The 17,876-nt window shown below is 52.3% G+C and overlaps 1 protein-coding gene across 1 annotated transcript in view; it reads right to left on the bottom strand.

Annotated features, from left to right (window-relative positions):
* Positions 1 to 17,876, bottom strand: part of sardh (sarcosine dehydrogenase) — a 342,235-nt gene that overhangs the window by 144,178 nt on the left and 180,181 nt on the right. Inside the window, exons 8-11 of the mRNA XM_068012002.1 lie at positions 16,734 to 16,863; positions 14,441 to 14,527; positions 13,122 to 13,199; positions 10,912 to 10,937 (exon numbers count right to left, since the gene is read on the bottom strand). Of these exons, the coding sequence (XP_067868103.1) occupies positions 10,912 to 10,937; positions 13,122 to 13,199; positions 14,441 to 14,527; positions 16,734 to 16,863 (321 nt within the window). The remainder of the gene's footprint in view (positions 1 to 10,911; positions 10,938 to 13,121; positions 13,200 to 14,440; positions 14,528 to 16,733; positions 16,864 to 17,876) is intronic.

Genomic DNA, 17,876 nt, shown 5'->3' on the forward strand with positions numbered 1-17,876 from the left:
GGGGAAGAGATGGGGGAAGAGAGCAGGGAAAGAGAGGGGGAAGAGAGGGGGAGGGGGAAGGGAGGGGTGAAGAGTGGGGGGGAAGAGAGGGGGAAGGGAGGGGGAAGAGAGGGGGGAAGAGATGGGGGAAGAGAGGGGGAAAAGAGAGGGGGAAAAGAGAGGGGGAATAGAGAGGAGGAAGAGAGGGGGGAAGAGAGGGGGGAAAAGAGGGGGGAAGAGAGGGGGGAAGAGAGGGGGGAAGAGAGGGGGGACCAGAGGGGGGAAGAGAGGGGTAAGAAAGGTGGGGAAGAGAGTGGGGGAAGAGAGAGGGAGAAGAGAGAGGGCGAAGAGAGGGGGACAAGAGAGGGGGACAAGAGAGGGGGACAAGAGAGGGGGACAAGAGAGGGGGACTAGAGAGGGGGACAAGAGAGGGGGACTAGAGAGGGGGACTAGAGAGGGGGACAAGAGAAGGGACAAGAGAAGGGACAAGAGAAGGGGGAAGAGAGAGGGGGAAGAGAAGGGGAAGAGAGAGGGGGTAGAGAGAGGGGGAAGAGAGAGGGGGAAGAGAGAGGGGGAAGAGAGAGGGGGAAGAGAAGGGGAAGAGAGGGGGAAGAGAGAGGGGGAAGAGAAGGGGAAGAGAGAGAGGGAAGGGAGAGGGGGAAGAGGGGGGAAGGGAGAGGGGGGGAAGAGAGAGGGGGGAAGAGAGAGGGGCGGAAGAGAGGGGGGAAGAGGGGGGGAAGAGAGGGGGTAGAAAGCTGGGAACAGGGGGAAGAAATGGGGGAACAGGGGGAAGAGAGGGGGAACAAAGGGGGGAACAGGGGGAAGAGAGGGGGAAGAAAGGGGGGAACAGGGGGAAGAGAGGTGTGGAAGAGAGTGGGGAAGATGGGCGAAGAGAGAGGGGGGAAGAGAGAGGGGAGGGGGAAGAGAGGGGGAAGAGAGGGGGGGAAGAGAGGGGGTAGAAGAGAGAGGGGGAAGAGAGGGGGGGAAGAGAGGGGGGAAGAGAGGGAAGAGGAGGGGGAAGAGAGGGGCGGAAGAGACAGGGGAAGAGACGGTGGAAGAGAGTGGGAAGAGAGTGGGGAAGAGAGGGGGGACGAGAGGGGGGAAGAGAGGGGGGAAGAAGGTGGGGAAGAAGGTGGGGAAGAGAGGGGGAAGAGAGGGGGGAAGAGAGGGGGGAAGAGAAGGGGAAGAAAGGGGGAAGAAAGAGGGGGAAAGAGAGAGGGTGAAGAGAGGGGAAGAGAGCTAAGAGAGGGGGAAGAGAGGGGGGGAAGAGAGGGGGGAAGAGAGGGGGGGAAGAGAGGGGGTAGAAGAGAGAGGGGGAAGAGAGGGGGGGAAGAGAGGGGGGGAAGAGAGGGAAGAGGAGGGGGAAGAGAGGGGCGGAAGAGACAGGGGAAGAGACGGTGGAAGAGAGTGCGAAGAGAGTGGGGAAGTTAGGGCGAAGAGAGGGGGCAGGAGGGGCGGAAGAGAGGGGGGAAGAGACGGGGAAGAGATGGGGGAAGAGAGCAGGGAAAGAGAGGGGGAAGAGAGGGGGAAGAGAGGGGGAGGGGGAAGGGAGGGGTGAAGAGTGGGGGGGAAGAGAGGGGGAAGGGAGGGGGAAGAGAGGGGGGAAGAGAGGGGGAAAAGAGAGGGGGAAAAGAGAGGGGGAATAGAGAGGAGGAAGAGAGGGGGGAAGAGAAGGGGGAAAAGAGGGGGGAAGAGAGGGGGGAAGAGAGGGGGGAAGAGAGGGGTCAAGAGAGGGTGGAAGAGGGGGGAAGAGAGTGGGCAACAGAGAGGGGCGGAAGAGAGGGGGGACCAGAGGGGGGGAAGAGGGGGGAAGAGAGGGGTAAGAAAGGTGGGGAAGAGAGTGGGGGAAGACGGAGAGGGCGAAGAGAGGGGGACAAGAGAGGGGGACAAGAGAGAGGGAATAGAGAGGGGGAAGAGAAGGGGGAAGAGAAGGGGGAAGAGAGAGGGGGAAGAGAAGGGGAAGAGAGAGGGGGAAGAGAGAGGGGGAAAAGAGAGGGGGAAAAGAGAGGGTGAATAGAGAGGAGGAAGAGAGAGGGGGAAGAGAAGGGGGAAGAGAGGGGGGAAGAGAGGGGGGAAGAGAGGGGGGAAGAGAGGGGTCAAGAGAGGGTGGAAGAGGGGGGAAGAGAGGGGGCAAGAGAGAGGGGCGGAAGAGAGGGGGGGAAGAGGGGGGGAAGAGGGGGGGAAGAGGGGGGGAAGTGGGGGGGGAAGAGGGGGGAAGAGAGGGGAAGAGAGGGGTAAGAAAGGTGGGGAAGAGAGTGGGGGAAGAGAGAGGGCGAAGAGAGGGGGACAAGAGAGGGGGACAAGAGAGGGGGACAAGAGAGGGGGACAAGAGAGGGGGAATAGAGAGGGGGAAGAGAAGGGGGAAGAGAAGGGGGAAGAGAGAGGGGGAAGAGAGAGGGAGAAGAGAAGGGGAAGAGAGAGGGGGGAAGAGAGCGGGGGGAAGAGAGCGGGGGGAAGAGAGAGGCGGAAGAGAGGGGGGAAGAGAGGGGGGAAGAGGGGGGAAGAGGGGGGGAAGAGGGGGGAAAGAGGGGGGGAAGAGGGGGGGAAGAGGGGGGGAAGAGGGGGGGAAAGAGGGGGGGAAGAGGGGGGGAAGAGAGGGAGAAGAAAGGGAGAAGAAAGGGGGAAGAAAGGGGGGAACAGGGGGAAGAAAGGTTGGGAAGATAGAGGGCGGAGAGAGGGGGGAAGAGAAAGGGAAGAGAGAGGGGAGGGGGAAGTTAAGGGGAAGAGAGGGGGCAGGAGGGGGGAAGAGAGGGGGGAAGAGAGGGGGAAGAGAGGGGGAAGGGAGGGGGAAGGGAGGGGGAAGGGAGGGGGGAAGAGAGGGGGTAAGAGAGGGGGGAAGAGAGGGGGGAAGAGAGGGGGAAGAAAGGTGTGGAAGAGAGTGGGGAAGAGAGGAGGGGAAGAGAGGGGGGAAGAGATGGGGGAAGAGAGGGGGAAAAGAGAGGGGGAAAAGAGAGGGGGAATAGAGAGGAGGAAGAGAGGGGGGAAGAGAGGGGGGAAAAGAGGGGGGAAAAGAGGGGGGAAGAGAGGGGAAGAGAGGGGAGAAGAGAGGGGTCAAGAGAGGGTGGAAGAGGGGGGAAGAGAGTGGGCAACAGAGAGGGGCAGAAGAGAGGGGGGACCAGAGGGGGGGAAGAGGGGGGAAGAGAGGGGTAAGAAAGGTGGGGAAGAGAGTGGGGGGAGACGGAGAGGGCGAAGAGAGGGGGACAAGAGAGGGGGACAAGAGAGGGGGAATAGAGAGGGGGAAGAGAAGGGGGAAGAGAAGGGGTAAGAGAAGGGGGAAGAGAGAGGGGGAAGAGAAGGGGAAGAGAGAGGGGGAAAAGAGAGGGGGAAAAGAGAGGGTGAATAGAGAGGAGGAAGAGAGAGGGCGAAGAGAAGGGGGAAGAGAGGGGGGAAGAGAGGGGGGAAGAGAGGGGGGAAGAGAGGGGGGAAGAGAGGGGTCAAGAGAGGGTGGAAGAGGGGGGAAGAGAGGGGGCAAGAGAGAGGGGCGGAAGAGAGGGGGAGGAAGAGGGGGAGGAAGAGGGGGAGGAAGAGGGGGGGAAGAGGGGGGAAGAGAGGGGAAGAGAGGGGTAAGAAAGGTGGGGAAGAGAGTGGGGGAAGAGAGAGGGCGAAGAGAGGGGGACAAGAGAGGGGGACAAGAGAGGGGGACAAGAGAGGGGGACAAGAGAGGGGGACAAGAGAGGGGGAATAGAGAGGGGGAATAGAGAGGGGGAATAGAGAGGGGGAATAGAGAGGGGGAATAGAGAGGAGGAAGAGAGGGGGAGCGAGAGAGGGGGGCAAGAGAGGGGAGGCGAGGGGGGGGGGCGAGAGGGTGGGGCGAGAGAGGTGGGGAGAGAGAGGGGGGAGAGAGAGGGGGAGAGAGAGAGGGGGAGACAGGGGGGAAGAGAGGGGGGAGAGAGGGGGGAGAGAGGGGGGGAGAGAGGGCGGAAGAGAGGGGGGAAGAGAGGGGGGAAGAGAGGGCGGAAGAGAGGTGGGAATTGAGGGATGGGAAGAGAGGGGTGGGAAGAGAGGGGTGGGAAGAGTGGGGGAAGAGAGGAGGGGAAGAAAGGAGGGGAAGAGAGGGGGAGAAGAGAGGGGGAAGAGAGGGGGAGAAGAGAGGGGGAAGAGAGGGGGGAAGAGAGGGGGGAAGAGAGGGGGTAGAGGAGAGGGCGGGAGAGAGGGCATAAGAGAGGGGGAAGGGAGGGGGAAGAGAGGGGGGAAGAGAGGGGGGAAAGAGAGCTGGGAAAGAGAGGGGGGAAAGAGAGGGGGAAGGGGGGAAGAGCGGGGTTGAAGAGTAGGGGTGAAGAGAGAGGGGGCAAGAGAGAGGGGGCAAGAGAGGGGGGCAAGAGAGGGGGGCAAGAGAGGGAGGCAAGAGAGGGCGGGAAGAGAGGGCGGGAAGAGAGGGGGGAAGAGAAGGGGGAAGAGAAGGGGGGAAGAGAGGGGGGAAGAGAGAGGGGAAGAGAGAGGGGAAGAGAGTGGGGGGAAGGGAGGTGGTAGAGAGGGGGGGAAGAATGGGGGGTAAGAGAGGGCGGATGAGAGGGTGGAAGAGAGGGTGGGTAGAGAGGGGGGTAGAGAGTGGGGTAGAGAGGGGGGAAGAGAGAGGTGAAGAGAGAGGTGAAGAGAGAGGGGGGAAGGGAGGGGGTAGCGAGGGGGGGAAGAGAGGGGGGGAAGAGAGGGGGGGTAAGAGAGGGTGGAAGAGAGGGCGGGAAGAGAGGGCGGGAAGAGAGGGGGGTAGAGAGGGAGGTAGAGAGGGGGGTAGAGAGGGGGGAAGGGAGGGGGGAAAGAGAGGGGGGAAAGAGAGGGGGGAAAGAGAGGGGAGAACAGGGGGGAAGAGAGGGGGAAGAGAGTGCGGAAGGGAGTGGGGAAGAGAGGGGGGAAGGGAGGGGGGAAGGGAGGGGGGAAGGGAGGGGGAAAGGGAGGGGGGAAGGGAGGGGGAAAGGGAGGGGGGAAGGGAGGGGGAAGGGAGGGGGGAGAGAGTGGGATGGGAGGGGGAAGAGAGGGGGGAAGGGAGGGGGAGGAGAGGGGGAAGAGAGGGGGAAGAGAGGGGAAAGAGAGGGGGGAAAGAGAAGGGGGGAAAGAGAAGGGGAAAGAGAGGGGGGAAAGAGAGGGGAGAAGAGAGGGGGGAAGAGAGGGGGAAGGGAGGGTAGAAGAAAAGGTGGGAAGAGAAGGTGGGGAAGAGAAGGGGGAAAGGGTGAAAAAAGGGCGGAAGGTGTTAAAGGGGGAAGGGGGAAGAGATGGGGGAAGAGAGTTGTAAAGGGAGAGAAAGAGAGGGTGTCTGGTGGGGAACAGAGGGGGTAAAGAAGAGATTTACGAGAATGTTGCCAGGACTGGAGAATTTCAGCTATGAGGAAAGATTGGAGAGGCTGGGGTTGTTCTCTTTGGAACAGAGGAGACTGAGGGGAGATTTAATTGGGGCGTATAAAATTATGAGGGGCCTAGATGGAGTGGATAGGAAGAACATATTTTCGTTAACAGAAATAAAAGCCAAGGGATACGGATATAAAGTAATTGGTGGAAGGATATGGGGGAGTGAGGAGTGGTGTTTTTCACCCAGAGGATGGTGGGGTCTGGAACTCACTGCTTGAAAGGGTAACAGTGACAGAAACCCTCATCGCGTTTACAAAATACTTGGATACGAATTTGAGGTGCGGTAACCTCCAGGACTACAGTCTGAGGGCTGGAAGCTGGGGTGAGACTGGATAGCTCTTTTTCAGCAAGCACAGACATGATGGGCTGAATTGCCTCTTGCTGTGCTATAAATCTTTCTACGTTTCTATGAAGGGACATCTGAAAAAGGGGAAGATGTTTGCTGAGACCCTGGGTTAGAGTGAGTTAGAAGGAGACAGGGTGGGATGATGTTGAGATTTCCACAGAACGGATTCAGGTACAGGGAATGTGTAACGGGGCAGTGCAGCTTAGAAAAAACAACACAGGATAGTGGAGGGGGAGCAGTGTACCAGAAAACTGGTCATTACTCAATTACGAACAATCACTTGGTCACTGGCTCTGAAGGCAATTAATAACAAATTTCCCTTGTTTTCAGGCTGGGGTATGGGTTAGGAACATAGGAACAATTGAGCAGGAGTAGGCCATTCAGCCTGTCAAGCCTTCTCCGCCATTCAATTAGATCATGGCTATGATCTGGCTATGACATGGCTGCAGGGTGACCAAGGATGGGAACTGAACATCCAGGGGCATTCAATACTTAGGAAGGACAGGCAAAAAGGGAAAGGAGGTGGGGTAGCATAGTTAGTAAAGGAGAAAATCAACGTAACAGTGAGGAAGAATATTGGCTCGGAAAATCATGATGTGGAATCTGTATGGGTGGAGCTAAGAAACACCAAGGGGCATAAAATGTTGGTGGGGGTTGTCTATAGGCCCCCAAACAGTAGTAGGAGATCTAAGGTATGGCATTAAAAAGGAAATTAGAGACGCAAGCAATAAGGGTACAACTGTAATCAGGGGTGAGTTTAATCTACATATAGATTGGTCAAACCAAATTAGCAATAATACTGTGGAGGAGGATTTCCTGGAGTGTGTACGTGACGGTTTTTTAGACCAATACGTTGAGGAACCAACTAGAGAACAGGCTATCCTAGACTGGATATTGTGCAATGAGAAAGGATTAATTAACAATCTTGTTGTGCGGGGTCCTTGGGGAGGAGCGACCATAACATGATAGAATTCTTCATTAAGATGGAGAGTGAAGTAGCCGAATCCGAAACTAGTGTCCTGAACCTAAATAAAGGCAACTACGAAGGTATGAGGCCCAAGTTGGCTGTGGTAGATTGGGAAACTTTACTAAAAGGGTTGACGGTGGATAGGCAATGGATAATATTTAAAGAATGTATGCATGAATTACAATAATTATTCATTCCTGTCTGGCACAAAAATAAAACCGGAAAAGTGGCTCAACCGTGGCTTGCAGAAGAAATTAGGGATAGCATTAGATCCAAAGAGGAGGCCTATAAAATTGCCAGAAAAAGCAGCAAGTCTGAGGATTGGGAGCAGTTTAGAATTCAGCAAAGGAGGACAAAGAGGTTGATTAAGCGGGGGAAAACAGAGTATGAAAGTAAACTTGTGGGGAACATAAAAACTGACTGTAAAAGCTTCTATAAACACGTGAAGAGAAAAAGATTAGTGAAGACAAGTGTAGGTCCCTTACAGTCAGAAATGGGGGAAATTATAATGGGAACAAAGAAATGGCAGAACAATTAAACACATACTTTGGTTCTGTCTTCACAAAGGAGGACACAAATAACCTCCCAGAAATGTTAGGGAACCAAGGGTCTAATGAGAGGGAGGAACTGAAGGAAATCAGTATTAGTAAAAAAAAATAGTGCTAGGGAAATTAATGGGGTTAAAGGCTGACAAATCCCCAGGGCCTGATAATCTACATCCCAGAGTACTAAAGGAAGTGGCCCTGGAAATAGTGGATGCATTGGTGGTCATCTTTCAAAATTCTATGGAGCAGTTCCTACAAGTTGGAGGGTGGCAAATGTAACCCCACTATTTAAAAAAGGAGAGAGAGAAAAAACAGGGAATTACGGACCAGTTAGCCTTACATCAGTAGTGGGGAAAATGCTAGAGTCTATTATAAAGGATGTAATAGCAGAACACCTGGAAAGCATAAACGGGATTGGGCAAAGTCAGCATGGGTTTACGAAAGGGAAATCATGCTTAACAAATCTACTGGAGTTTTTTCAGGATGTAACTAGTAGAATAGATAAGGGAGAACCAGTGGATGTGGTGTATTTGGATTTTCAGAAGGCTTTTGATAAGGTCCCACATAAGAGGTTAGTGTGCAAAATTAAAGCACATGGGATTGGGGGTGATATACTGGCATGGATTGAGAATTGGTTGACAGACAGGAAACAGAGAGTAGGAATAAACAGGTCTTTTTCCGGGTGGCAGGCAGTGACTAGTGGGTACCGCAGGGATCAGTGCTTGGGCCCCAGCTATTCACAATATATATTAATGACTTGGGTGAGGGAACTAAATGTAACATTTCCAAGTTTGCAGATGACACAAAGCTGAGGGGGAATGTGAGCTGTGAGGAGGATGCAAAGAGGCTCCAATGTGATTTGGACAAGTTGGGTGAGTGGGCAGATGCAGTATAATGTGGATAAATGTGAGGTTATCCACTTTGGTTGTAAAAACAGAAAGGCAGATTATTATCTGAATGGTGATAGATTGGGAAAGAGAGAGGTGCAACGAGACCTGGGTGTCCTTGTACACCAGTCACTGAAAGCAAGCATTCAGGTGCAGCAAGCAGTTAGGAAGGTGAATGGTCTGTTGGCCTTCATTGCAAGAGGGTTTGAGTACAGGAGCAAGGATGTTTTACTGCAGTTATACAGGGCCTTGGTGAGACCACATCTGGAGTATTGTGTGCAGTTTTGGTCTCCTTATCTGAGGAAGGATGTTCTTGCCATGGAGGGAGTGCAAAGAAGATTTACTGGACAGATTCTTGGGATGGCTGGATGGACGTATGAGGAGAGATTGGGTCGACTAGGCCGATATTCACTAGAGTTTAGAGAATGAGAGGGGATCTCAGAGAAACCTATAAAATTCTAACAGGACGAGACACGCTAGATGCAGGGAGGATGTTCCCGATGGCTAGGGAGTCCAGAACCAGGGGTCACAGTCTCAGGATACGGGGTATGCCATTTAGAACCGAGATGAGGAGAAATTTCTTCACTCAGAGGGTGATGAACGTGTGGCATTCTCTACCGCAGAAGGCAGTGGAGGCCAAATCATTAAATATATTCAAGAAGATCGATATATTTCTTAATGCCAAAGGGATCAAGGGATATGGGGGAGAAAGTGGGAACAGGGAACAGAATTAGACGATCAGCCATGATCTTTTTTGAATGGCAGAGCAGGCCCAAAGGGCCGAATGGCCTACTCCTGCTCCTATTTTCTATGTTTCTATGATCACCTACCTCAACGGCACTATCCTGCAATATCCCCATATCCCTTGATGTCATTAGTGTCCAGACATATATCAATTTCTGTCTTGAACATGCTCAAAATGTTTGTGCTTCCACACACACTGACTCTCACTGGGGTACGGGTTTTTTTTTATTCGTTTATGGGGATGTGGACGTTGCTGGCTAGGCCAGAATTTATTTCCCATCCCTCATTGCCCTTGAGAAGGTGGTGGTGAGCTGCCTTCTTGAACCACTGCAGTCCTTGGGCTGTAGGTACACCCACAGTGCTGTTAGGAAGGGAGTTCCAGGATTGTGACCCAGCGACAGTAAATGAACGGCAATATAGTTCCAAGTCAGGATGGTGTGTGACTTGGACGGGAACTTGCAGGTGGTGGTGTTCCCATGAGTCTGCTGCACTTGTCCTTCTAGGTGGTAGAGATCGTGGGTTTGGAAGGTGCTGTCTAAGGAGCCTTGGTGAGTTGCTGCTGTGCATCTTGTAGATGGTACACACTGCTGCCACTGTGCGTCAGTGGTGGAGGGAGTGAATGTTTGTGGATGGGGTGCCAATCAAGTGGGTTGCTTTGTCCTTCTTGAGTGTTGTTGGAGCTGCACCCATCCAGGCAAGTGGAGAGTATTCCATCACAATCCTGACTCATGCCTTGTAGATGGTGGACAGGCTTTGGGGAGACAGGAGGTGAGTTACTCACCACAGAATTCCCAGAGCCACAGCATTTATGTGGCTGGTCCAATTCAGTATGTGGCCAATGGTGACCCCCAGGATGTTGATAGTGGGGGATTCAGTGATGGTAATGCCATTGAATGTCAAGGTGAGATGGTTGGATTCTCTCTTGTTTGAGATGGTCATTGCCTGGCACGAATGTTACTTGCCACATATTAGCCCAAGCCTAGATGTTGTCCAGGTCTTGCTGCATCTCGACGCGGACTGCTTCAGTATCTGAGGAGTCACGAATGGTGCTGAACATTGTGCAATCATCAGCGAACATCCCCACTTCTGACCTTATGATTGAAGGAAGGTCATTGATAAAGCAGCTGAAGATGGTTGGGCCTAGGACACTACCCTGAGGTACTCCTGCAGTGATGTCCTGGAACTGAGAAGATTGACCTCCAACAACCACAACCATCTTCGTTTGTGCTAAGTGTGACTGCAACTAGTGGAAAGTTTTCCCCCTGATTCCCATTGACTCCAGTTTTTCTAGGGCTCCTTGATGCCATACTCGGTCAAATGCTGCCTTGATGTCAAGGGCAGTCGCGCTCTGGAGCTCAGCTCTTTTGTCCATGTTTGGACCAAGACTGTAATGAGATCTGGAGCTGAGTGGCCCTGGCAGAACTCAAACTGAGCACCAGTGAGCAGGTTATTGCTGAGCAAGTATTGCTTGATAGCACAGTTGACGACTCCTTCCATCACTGTGCTGATGATCAGGAGTAGACTGATCGGGCAGTAATTGGCCAGATTGGATTTGTCCTGTTTTTTGTGGACAGGACATACCTGGGCAATTTTCCACAGTGCAGGGTAGATGCCAGTGTTGTAGCTGTACTGGAACAGCTCGGCTAGGGGCGTGGCAAGTTCTGGAGCACAGGTCTTCAGGACTATTGCCGGAATATTGTCAGGGCCCATAGCCTTTGCAGTATCCAGTGCCTTCAGTCGTTTCTTGATATCATGTGGAGTGAATCGGATTGGCTGAAAACTGGCATCTGTGATGCTGGGGACTTCAGGAGGAGGCCGAGATGGATCATCCACTCGGTACTTGTGGCTGAAGATGAATGCAAATGCTTCAGCCTTATCTTTTGCACTGATGTGCTGGGCTTGTTGAGGATGGAGATATTTGTGGAGCCACCTCCTCCTGTTAGTTGTTTAATTGTCCACCACCATTCACGGCTGGATGTGGCAGGACTGCAGAGCTTAGATCTGATCTGTTGGTTATGGGATTGCTTAGCTCAGTCTATTGCATGCTGCTTACGCAGTTTGGCATGCAAGTAGTCCTGTGTTGTAGCTTCACCAGGTTGACACCGCATTTTGAGGTATGCCTGGTGCTGCTCCTGGCATGCCCTCCTGCACTCTTCATTGAACCAGGGTTGGCCCCCTGTCTTGATGGTAATGATAGAGTGGGGGATATGCTGGGCCATGAGGTTACAGATTGCGGTTGAGTACAATTCTGCCGCTGATGATGGCCCACAGTGCCTCATGGATGCCCAGTTCTGAGTTGCTATATCTGTTCGAAACCGGTTCCATTTAGCATGGTGGTAGTGCCACATAACATGATGGTGGGTACCCTCAGTGTGAAGACAGGACTTCGTCTCCACAAGGACTGTGCAGTGGTCACTCCTACCAAGACGGTCCTGGACAGATGCGTCTGTAACAGGTAGATTGGTGAGGATGAGGTCAGTAGGTTTTTTCCTCTTGTTGGTTCGCTCATCAACTGCCGCGGACCCAGTCGAGCAGCACAAACTCCATACACACTGACTCTCACTGGGGTACGGGTTCCACACACACTGACTCTCACTGGGGTACGGGTCCCACACACACTGACTCTCACTGGGGTATGGGTCCCATACACACTGACTCTCACTGGGGTACGGGTCCCACACACACTGACTCTCACTGGGGTACGGGTTCCACACACACAGACTCTCACTGGGGTTCGGATTCCACACACACTGACTCTCACTGGGGTACGGGTTCCACACACACTGACTCTCACTGGGGTACGGGTCCCACACACACTGACTCTCACTGGGGTACGGGTTCCACACACACTGACTCTCACTGGGGTACGGGTCCCACACACACTGACTCTCACTGGGGTACGGGTTCCACACACACTGACTCTCACTGGGGTACGGGTTCCTCACACACTGACTCTCACTGGGGTACGGGTCCCATACACACTGACTCTCACCCACACATACTGACACTCACTGGGGTACGGGTTCCACACACACTGACTCTCACTGGGGTACGGGTTCCACACACACTGACTCGCACTGGGGTAAGGGTCCCATACACACTGACTCTCGCCCACACACACTGACTGTCACTGGGATACAGGTTCCACACACACTGACTCTCACTGGGGTAAGGGTTCCACACACACTGACTCTCACTGGGATACGGGTCCCACACACACTGACTCTCACTGGGATACAGGTTCCACACACACTGACTCTCACTGGGGTACGGGTTCCTCACACACTGACTCTCACTGGGGTACGGGTCCCATACACACTGACTCTCACCCACACATACTGACACTCACTGGGATACAGGTTCCACACACACTGACTCTCACTGGGGTACGGGTTCCACACACACTGACTCTCACTGGGGTACGGGTCCCACACACACTGACTCTCACTGGGATACAGGTTCCACACACACTGACTCTCACTGGGGTACAGGTCCCACACACACTGACTCTCACTGGGGTACGGGTTCCACACACACTGACTCTCACTGGGGTAAGGGTTCCACACACACTGACTCACACCGGGGTAAGGGTCCCATACACACTGACTCTCACCCACACACACTGACTCTCACTGGGATACAGGTTCCACACACACTGACTCTCACTGGGGTAAGGGTTCCACACCCACTGACTCTCACTGGGATACAGGTCCCACACACACTGACTCTCACTGGGGTATGGGTTCCACACACACTGACTCTCACTGGGATACGGGTCCCACACACACTGACTCTCACTGGGATACAGGTCCCACACACACTGACTCTCACTGGGATACAGGTTCCACACACACTGACTCTCACTGGGATACGGGTCCCACACACACTGACTCTCACTGGGATACAGGTCCCACACACACTGACTCTCACTGGGATACAGGTTCCACACACACTGACTCTCACTGGGATACGGGTCCCACACACACTGACTCTCACTGGGATACAGGTCCCACACACACTGACTCTCACTGGGGTACGGGTTCCACACACACTGACTCTCACTGGGGTACGGGTTCCACACACACTGACTCTCACTGGGATACAGGTTCCACACACACTGACTCTCACTGGGGTACAGGTCCCACACACACTGACTCTCACTGGGGTACGGGTTCCACACACACTGACTCTCACTGGGGTACGGGTCCCACACACACTGACTCTCACCCACACACACTGACTGTCACTGGCGTGCGGATTGTTGGGTGAAGCAGTTCATCATTGTTCACAGTTTACTCACCGGATGTCGTAACCATACATGTCCTTCTCTGGCCGTCCGTGGATGACCCAATGAGCGAGCTCCTTCCCACAGCCGCCCCCTAACATCATTCCTGAGGAGGAGGAATCCACAGCTTCGATCTATTCTCCTTCACTGCTTCTCAAACATGCTTATACACCCAGGGTTTTCATACAATCACTGCACGTTCCCATTATTATGCGTTATATACAAGTGTCACTGGGACTGGGGGACAATCTCCTGCCTAAACCTCAGGTATCAGTCAAGGTTCAGTGAGTAGCACTCTCATCTGAATCAGAGGTCATGGGTTCAGAGGGTCAGTACTGACGGAGTGCGGCACTGTCGGAGGGTCAGTACTGAGGGAGCGCCGCACTTTCGGAGGGTCAGTACTGAGGGAGCGCTGCACTGTCGGAGGGTCAGTACTGAGGGAGTGCTGTACTGTCGCAGGGTCAGTACTGAGGGAGTGCCGCACTGTTGGAGGGTCAGTACTGAGGGAGCGCCGCACAATCGGAGGGTCAGTACTGAGGGAGCGCCGCACTGTCGGAGGGGCAGTACTGAGGGAGTGCTGCACTGTCGCAGGGTCAGTATTGAGGGAGCGCCGCACTGTCGCAGGGTCAGTACTGAGGGAGCGCCGCACTGTCGGAGGGTCAGTACTGAGGGAGTGCCGCACTGTCGGAGGATGAGTACTGAGGGAGTGCTGCACTGTCGGAGGGGCAGTACTGAGGGAGTGCCGCACTGTCGGAGGGGCAGTACTGAGGGAGCGCCGCACTGTCGGAGGGTCAGTACTGAGGGAGCGCCGCACTGTCGGAGGGTCAGTACTGAGGGAGTGCTGCACTGTCGGAGGGGCAGTACTGAGGGAGCGCCGCACTGTTGGAGGGGCAGTACTGAGGGAGTGCCGCACTGTCGGAGGGGCAGTACTGAGGAAGTGCCGCACTGTCGGAGGGGCAGTACTGAGGGAGCGCCGCACTGTCGGAGGGTCAGTACTGAGGGAGTGCTGCACTGTCGGAGGGTCAGTACTGAGGGAGTGCTGCACTGTCGGAGGGGCACTACTGAGGAAGTGCTGCAGTGTCGCAGGGTCAGTATTGAGGGAGCGCCGTACTGTTCACAAACCTGCCCCAAGTAGATTCTGCGCCTTGTTGCTCTGATCTTATCCACGCAGGGACAAGTCAAAACTGGTGAAGAGTCAGGCTGAACATGGTTGATCACCTCCTTGAGAGACCAAGGCAGGAAGAAAGCAGGAAAGCAGAGCAGCACCGATCGCAATCCCGAAACATCAACTAACCCAGAGCAAGAAACAGTAGGAAGAGGGAAAGCCAGACTAATCCATGCTCTCACCTGCACTGTTGAATCCACATCCCAGGTAGAAGCCTCTGAGCTCGGGAGCTTCTCCCATCAGCGGCTTGTGGTCAGCAGTGAAGGATTCTACAAAACAAGGCATTGTTACCATTGGTGATTGTGTGCGAGAAACATAAAATGCCCCCTAACACAGCAATCATATTTCTCCATGAACTCACTGCAGGAATTCACCTCCACCAATTGAAGCTGAGCACAGTTTGCATTTCTCAGGCAGGTGTTACAGGCAGGTGGGCATTGATTGGGAAGGTTGTCCCTTTTTCACTTCTCAACTTACAGAAGACAGCATATGGCTTTAAAAAAATGTTTGTTTTATTCCCTGAGCATTTTAATGGTCAACAAACAGACAAATGATAGGTTTTCTCTTTAGTTTAAAAGATAAATGTTTATTGTACAACACCTGAAACTACACACAACTTCATCCACTTTCACATGCATACAGACACACACACACATCAGATAGAGATTAAAACTTCATATGCATTTAGGTCTGAAATAAAAACAAGAAATGCTGGAACCACTCAGCAGGTCTGGCAGCATCTGTGGAAAGAGAAGCAGAGTTAACGTTTCGGGTCAGTGACCCTTCATCGGAACTGACATTTAGGTCTGATGGTTTATAAGTTTCCTGTTTAAACTTATGTTTCCCCAGGTTGAAGGCTTGAAGCGGTGCAGGCCTGTATTCTTTTCTCTTGTTCACTGAAGAAAGACTTGGGAGGTTTAGGAAGATGGGTGTACTGCTGCAGACTGTTTTTGTTATATTCCAGCAAAGGTCACTGGCAAAGTCCTGGTATGATTTCTCTGGTAGGGAGCTCAAGGCCAAACTCCAGTCACTGCCTACTTGTAGTCCAAAGCTGGTAATCTTAGGCAGGGTCCTGTCTCTTTGATGTCATAGATGGATCTTTCTCCTTCTCTGCACTGAATGTCTATTAAAACTCCTCATCAGATACCTGGTTTCTGTCATGTGACCAGAGTTTCACACTCATTGTTCTCATAAATGGTGTCTGATGGTGAGGCCACGGTTAGACAATGGGGTCTGGGTGTTACTTTACTCCATCTTGATAAAATGGAGATTTTCACACCCATTCTCTTGAGTTTGAATTTGGAGTCAACAAGTCTGCAATGCCTTTGTTAACCGAATTCATAGGAGAGAAGTAGTCATTAATATAGAATGGATCATTTACATTTTAATGCCTTCTCCAAGGCTTGTCCAGACATGAAGATTGGCTCAGGGTTTTTGCAGTTTCCATGTGTATTAGCAGTGCAGGATAAAGTCACCTGACCTCTCGACTCTATCTTGCTTCGTAGGAAAAGTGTCCATTTGAGTTTGTTTCATACGTTTATTATATAGTTCATCATTTACCCTTTCATGAGCATGACACAGGCTTGATTTAGAAATCCATACTCACCTTTAGTAAAAACGTAATCCACTCCCTAGTTTCCTCACCAGGAATGGAGCAGCTCCATTTAAAACAGTGAACCATTTCCTTCAAGATGCACTGCAGCAACTCGCCAAGGCTCCTTTGACAGCACCTTCCAAATCTCTACCACCTCGAAGGATGAGAGCAGCAAATACATGGGAACACCACCACCTGCAAGTTCCCCTCCAAGTCACACACCATCCTGACTTGGAACTATATCACCGTTCCTTCACTGTCGCTGGGTCAAAATCCTGGAACTCCCTTCCTAACAGCACTATGGGTGTACCTACCCCACATGGACCGCAGCGGTTCAAGAAGGCAGCTCACCACCACCTTCTCAAGGGCAATAAATGCTGTTCTTACCAGTGACACCCACATCCCAATAAAAAAAATTTCTAAAAACACTACAGCCTTTGCTATACATTCTAAAGAACCAGCTATAGTTAGAGCATAAACATGACCAATATTGAGGAAATGTAATGCCTGGAGGCCCTCTTCCACACATTGAAGTTATGTCCCCCATGAAGGTGGAGAAAAGAGGCCTATTGACTCAGTAAGCAGGGATAAATTCAGAACTCTGATTCTTCCATTTCTCTGACCTCCCACTAGTGCACTGAGGTCCTGAGTCAAACAGGCTGGAAAGATCCCAGGTTCCAATCCTGGTTTATATCGATTTACCCAATTCCAGCGCAGGTACTGGGCAGGGGTCTCAGAACCCAAGGTACAGAGGGAAATAAGATCAGTGAGAGTTGCTGCTAAGCAACATAGGGAGAAACTTGGAATGATATAAATGCAAGCAGCATGCAGACTCCCCTCAAGCCGGGTCCTCACTGCAATGGTGTTGGTCTCCTTCATACCTGGGCCACACACGGTCGACTTCACCCCCGTGGTCTCCAGCGCAGGGATACGATTGATGGCTCCTTCAATCAGCTGTGTGAAGATCTCCCAGTCTAGGTCAAAGAGGCTGAAGGCAAATTTATCCGATACCTACAATAAGTGACAGCTAAATCAAAATACGAGCAGAATGGGCCCAAAGCAACAAGGTATCGCCCCTATTATCGACTCTACCCACGAATTTTACATAGAATTTAAAGCACAGAATCAGGCCATTCAGTCCAACTGCTCCATACTGGTGTTTATGCTCCACATGAGCCTCCTTCCATTCATCTCCCCCGATCACCATACCCTCCTATTCCTTTCACCCTCATGTGTTTATCCAGCTTCCCCTTAAATATATCTACACTGTTCACCTCAACCACTCCCTGTGGGAGCGAGTTCCACATTCTCACCACTCTCTGCGGAAAGAAGTTTCTCCTGAATTCCTGAATGGATTTATTAGGGACTATCTGATTTTGATGGCCCCCTGATTCTGGTGTCTCCGACAAGTGGAAACATCTTCTCTACGTCTACCCTATTGAATCCCTTCGTAATTTTAGAGACCTCTATCAGGTCACCCCTCATGCTCCTCTTCTAGAGAAACAGCCCCAGCCTGTTCAGTCTTTCCTGATAGTTAATACCTCTCAGTTCTGGTATCATTTTAGTAAATCCTTTTTGCATCTTCTCCTGTATCTCTAAATCCTTTTTATAATACGGAAATCGGAACTGTGCACAATGAGGGCAAACCAAGGCTTCTGGAATCATAGAGTCATTTACGGTATAGAAGGAGGCTATTCAGCCCATCGAGTCCATGCCAGCTCTCTGCGGAGCAATCCAGCCCGTCCCACTCTCCCACTTTATCCCAGCATGTTTATTTCCTTCGACTGCCCATCTAATTTCCTTTTTGAAATCATTGATTATCTCCACTTCCACCACCCTCGTGGTTTGATACAAGTTTAATGTAACTTCTCTGCTTTTCAATTCCATCCCTCTGGAAATGAACCCAGTGCTTGGTTTGCTTTTTATGGCCTTATTAACCAGCAGTGCTAGTTTTAGTAATTTGTGTATCTGTACCCCCAGATCCTGCTGCTCCTCCACCACATTAGACACTTATTTTCACACTG

Source organism: Heterodontus francisci, chromosome 32 (assembly GCF_036365525.1).
Source record: "Heterodontus francisci isolate sHetFra1 chromosome 32, sHetFra1.hap1, whole genome shotgun sequence".
Lineage (NCBI taxonomy): Eukaryota > Metazoa > Chordata > Chondrichthyes > Heterodontiformes > Heterodontidae > Heterodontus > Heterodontus francisci.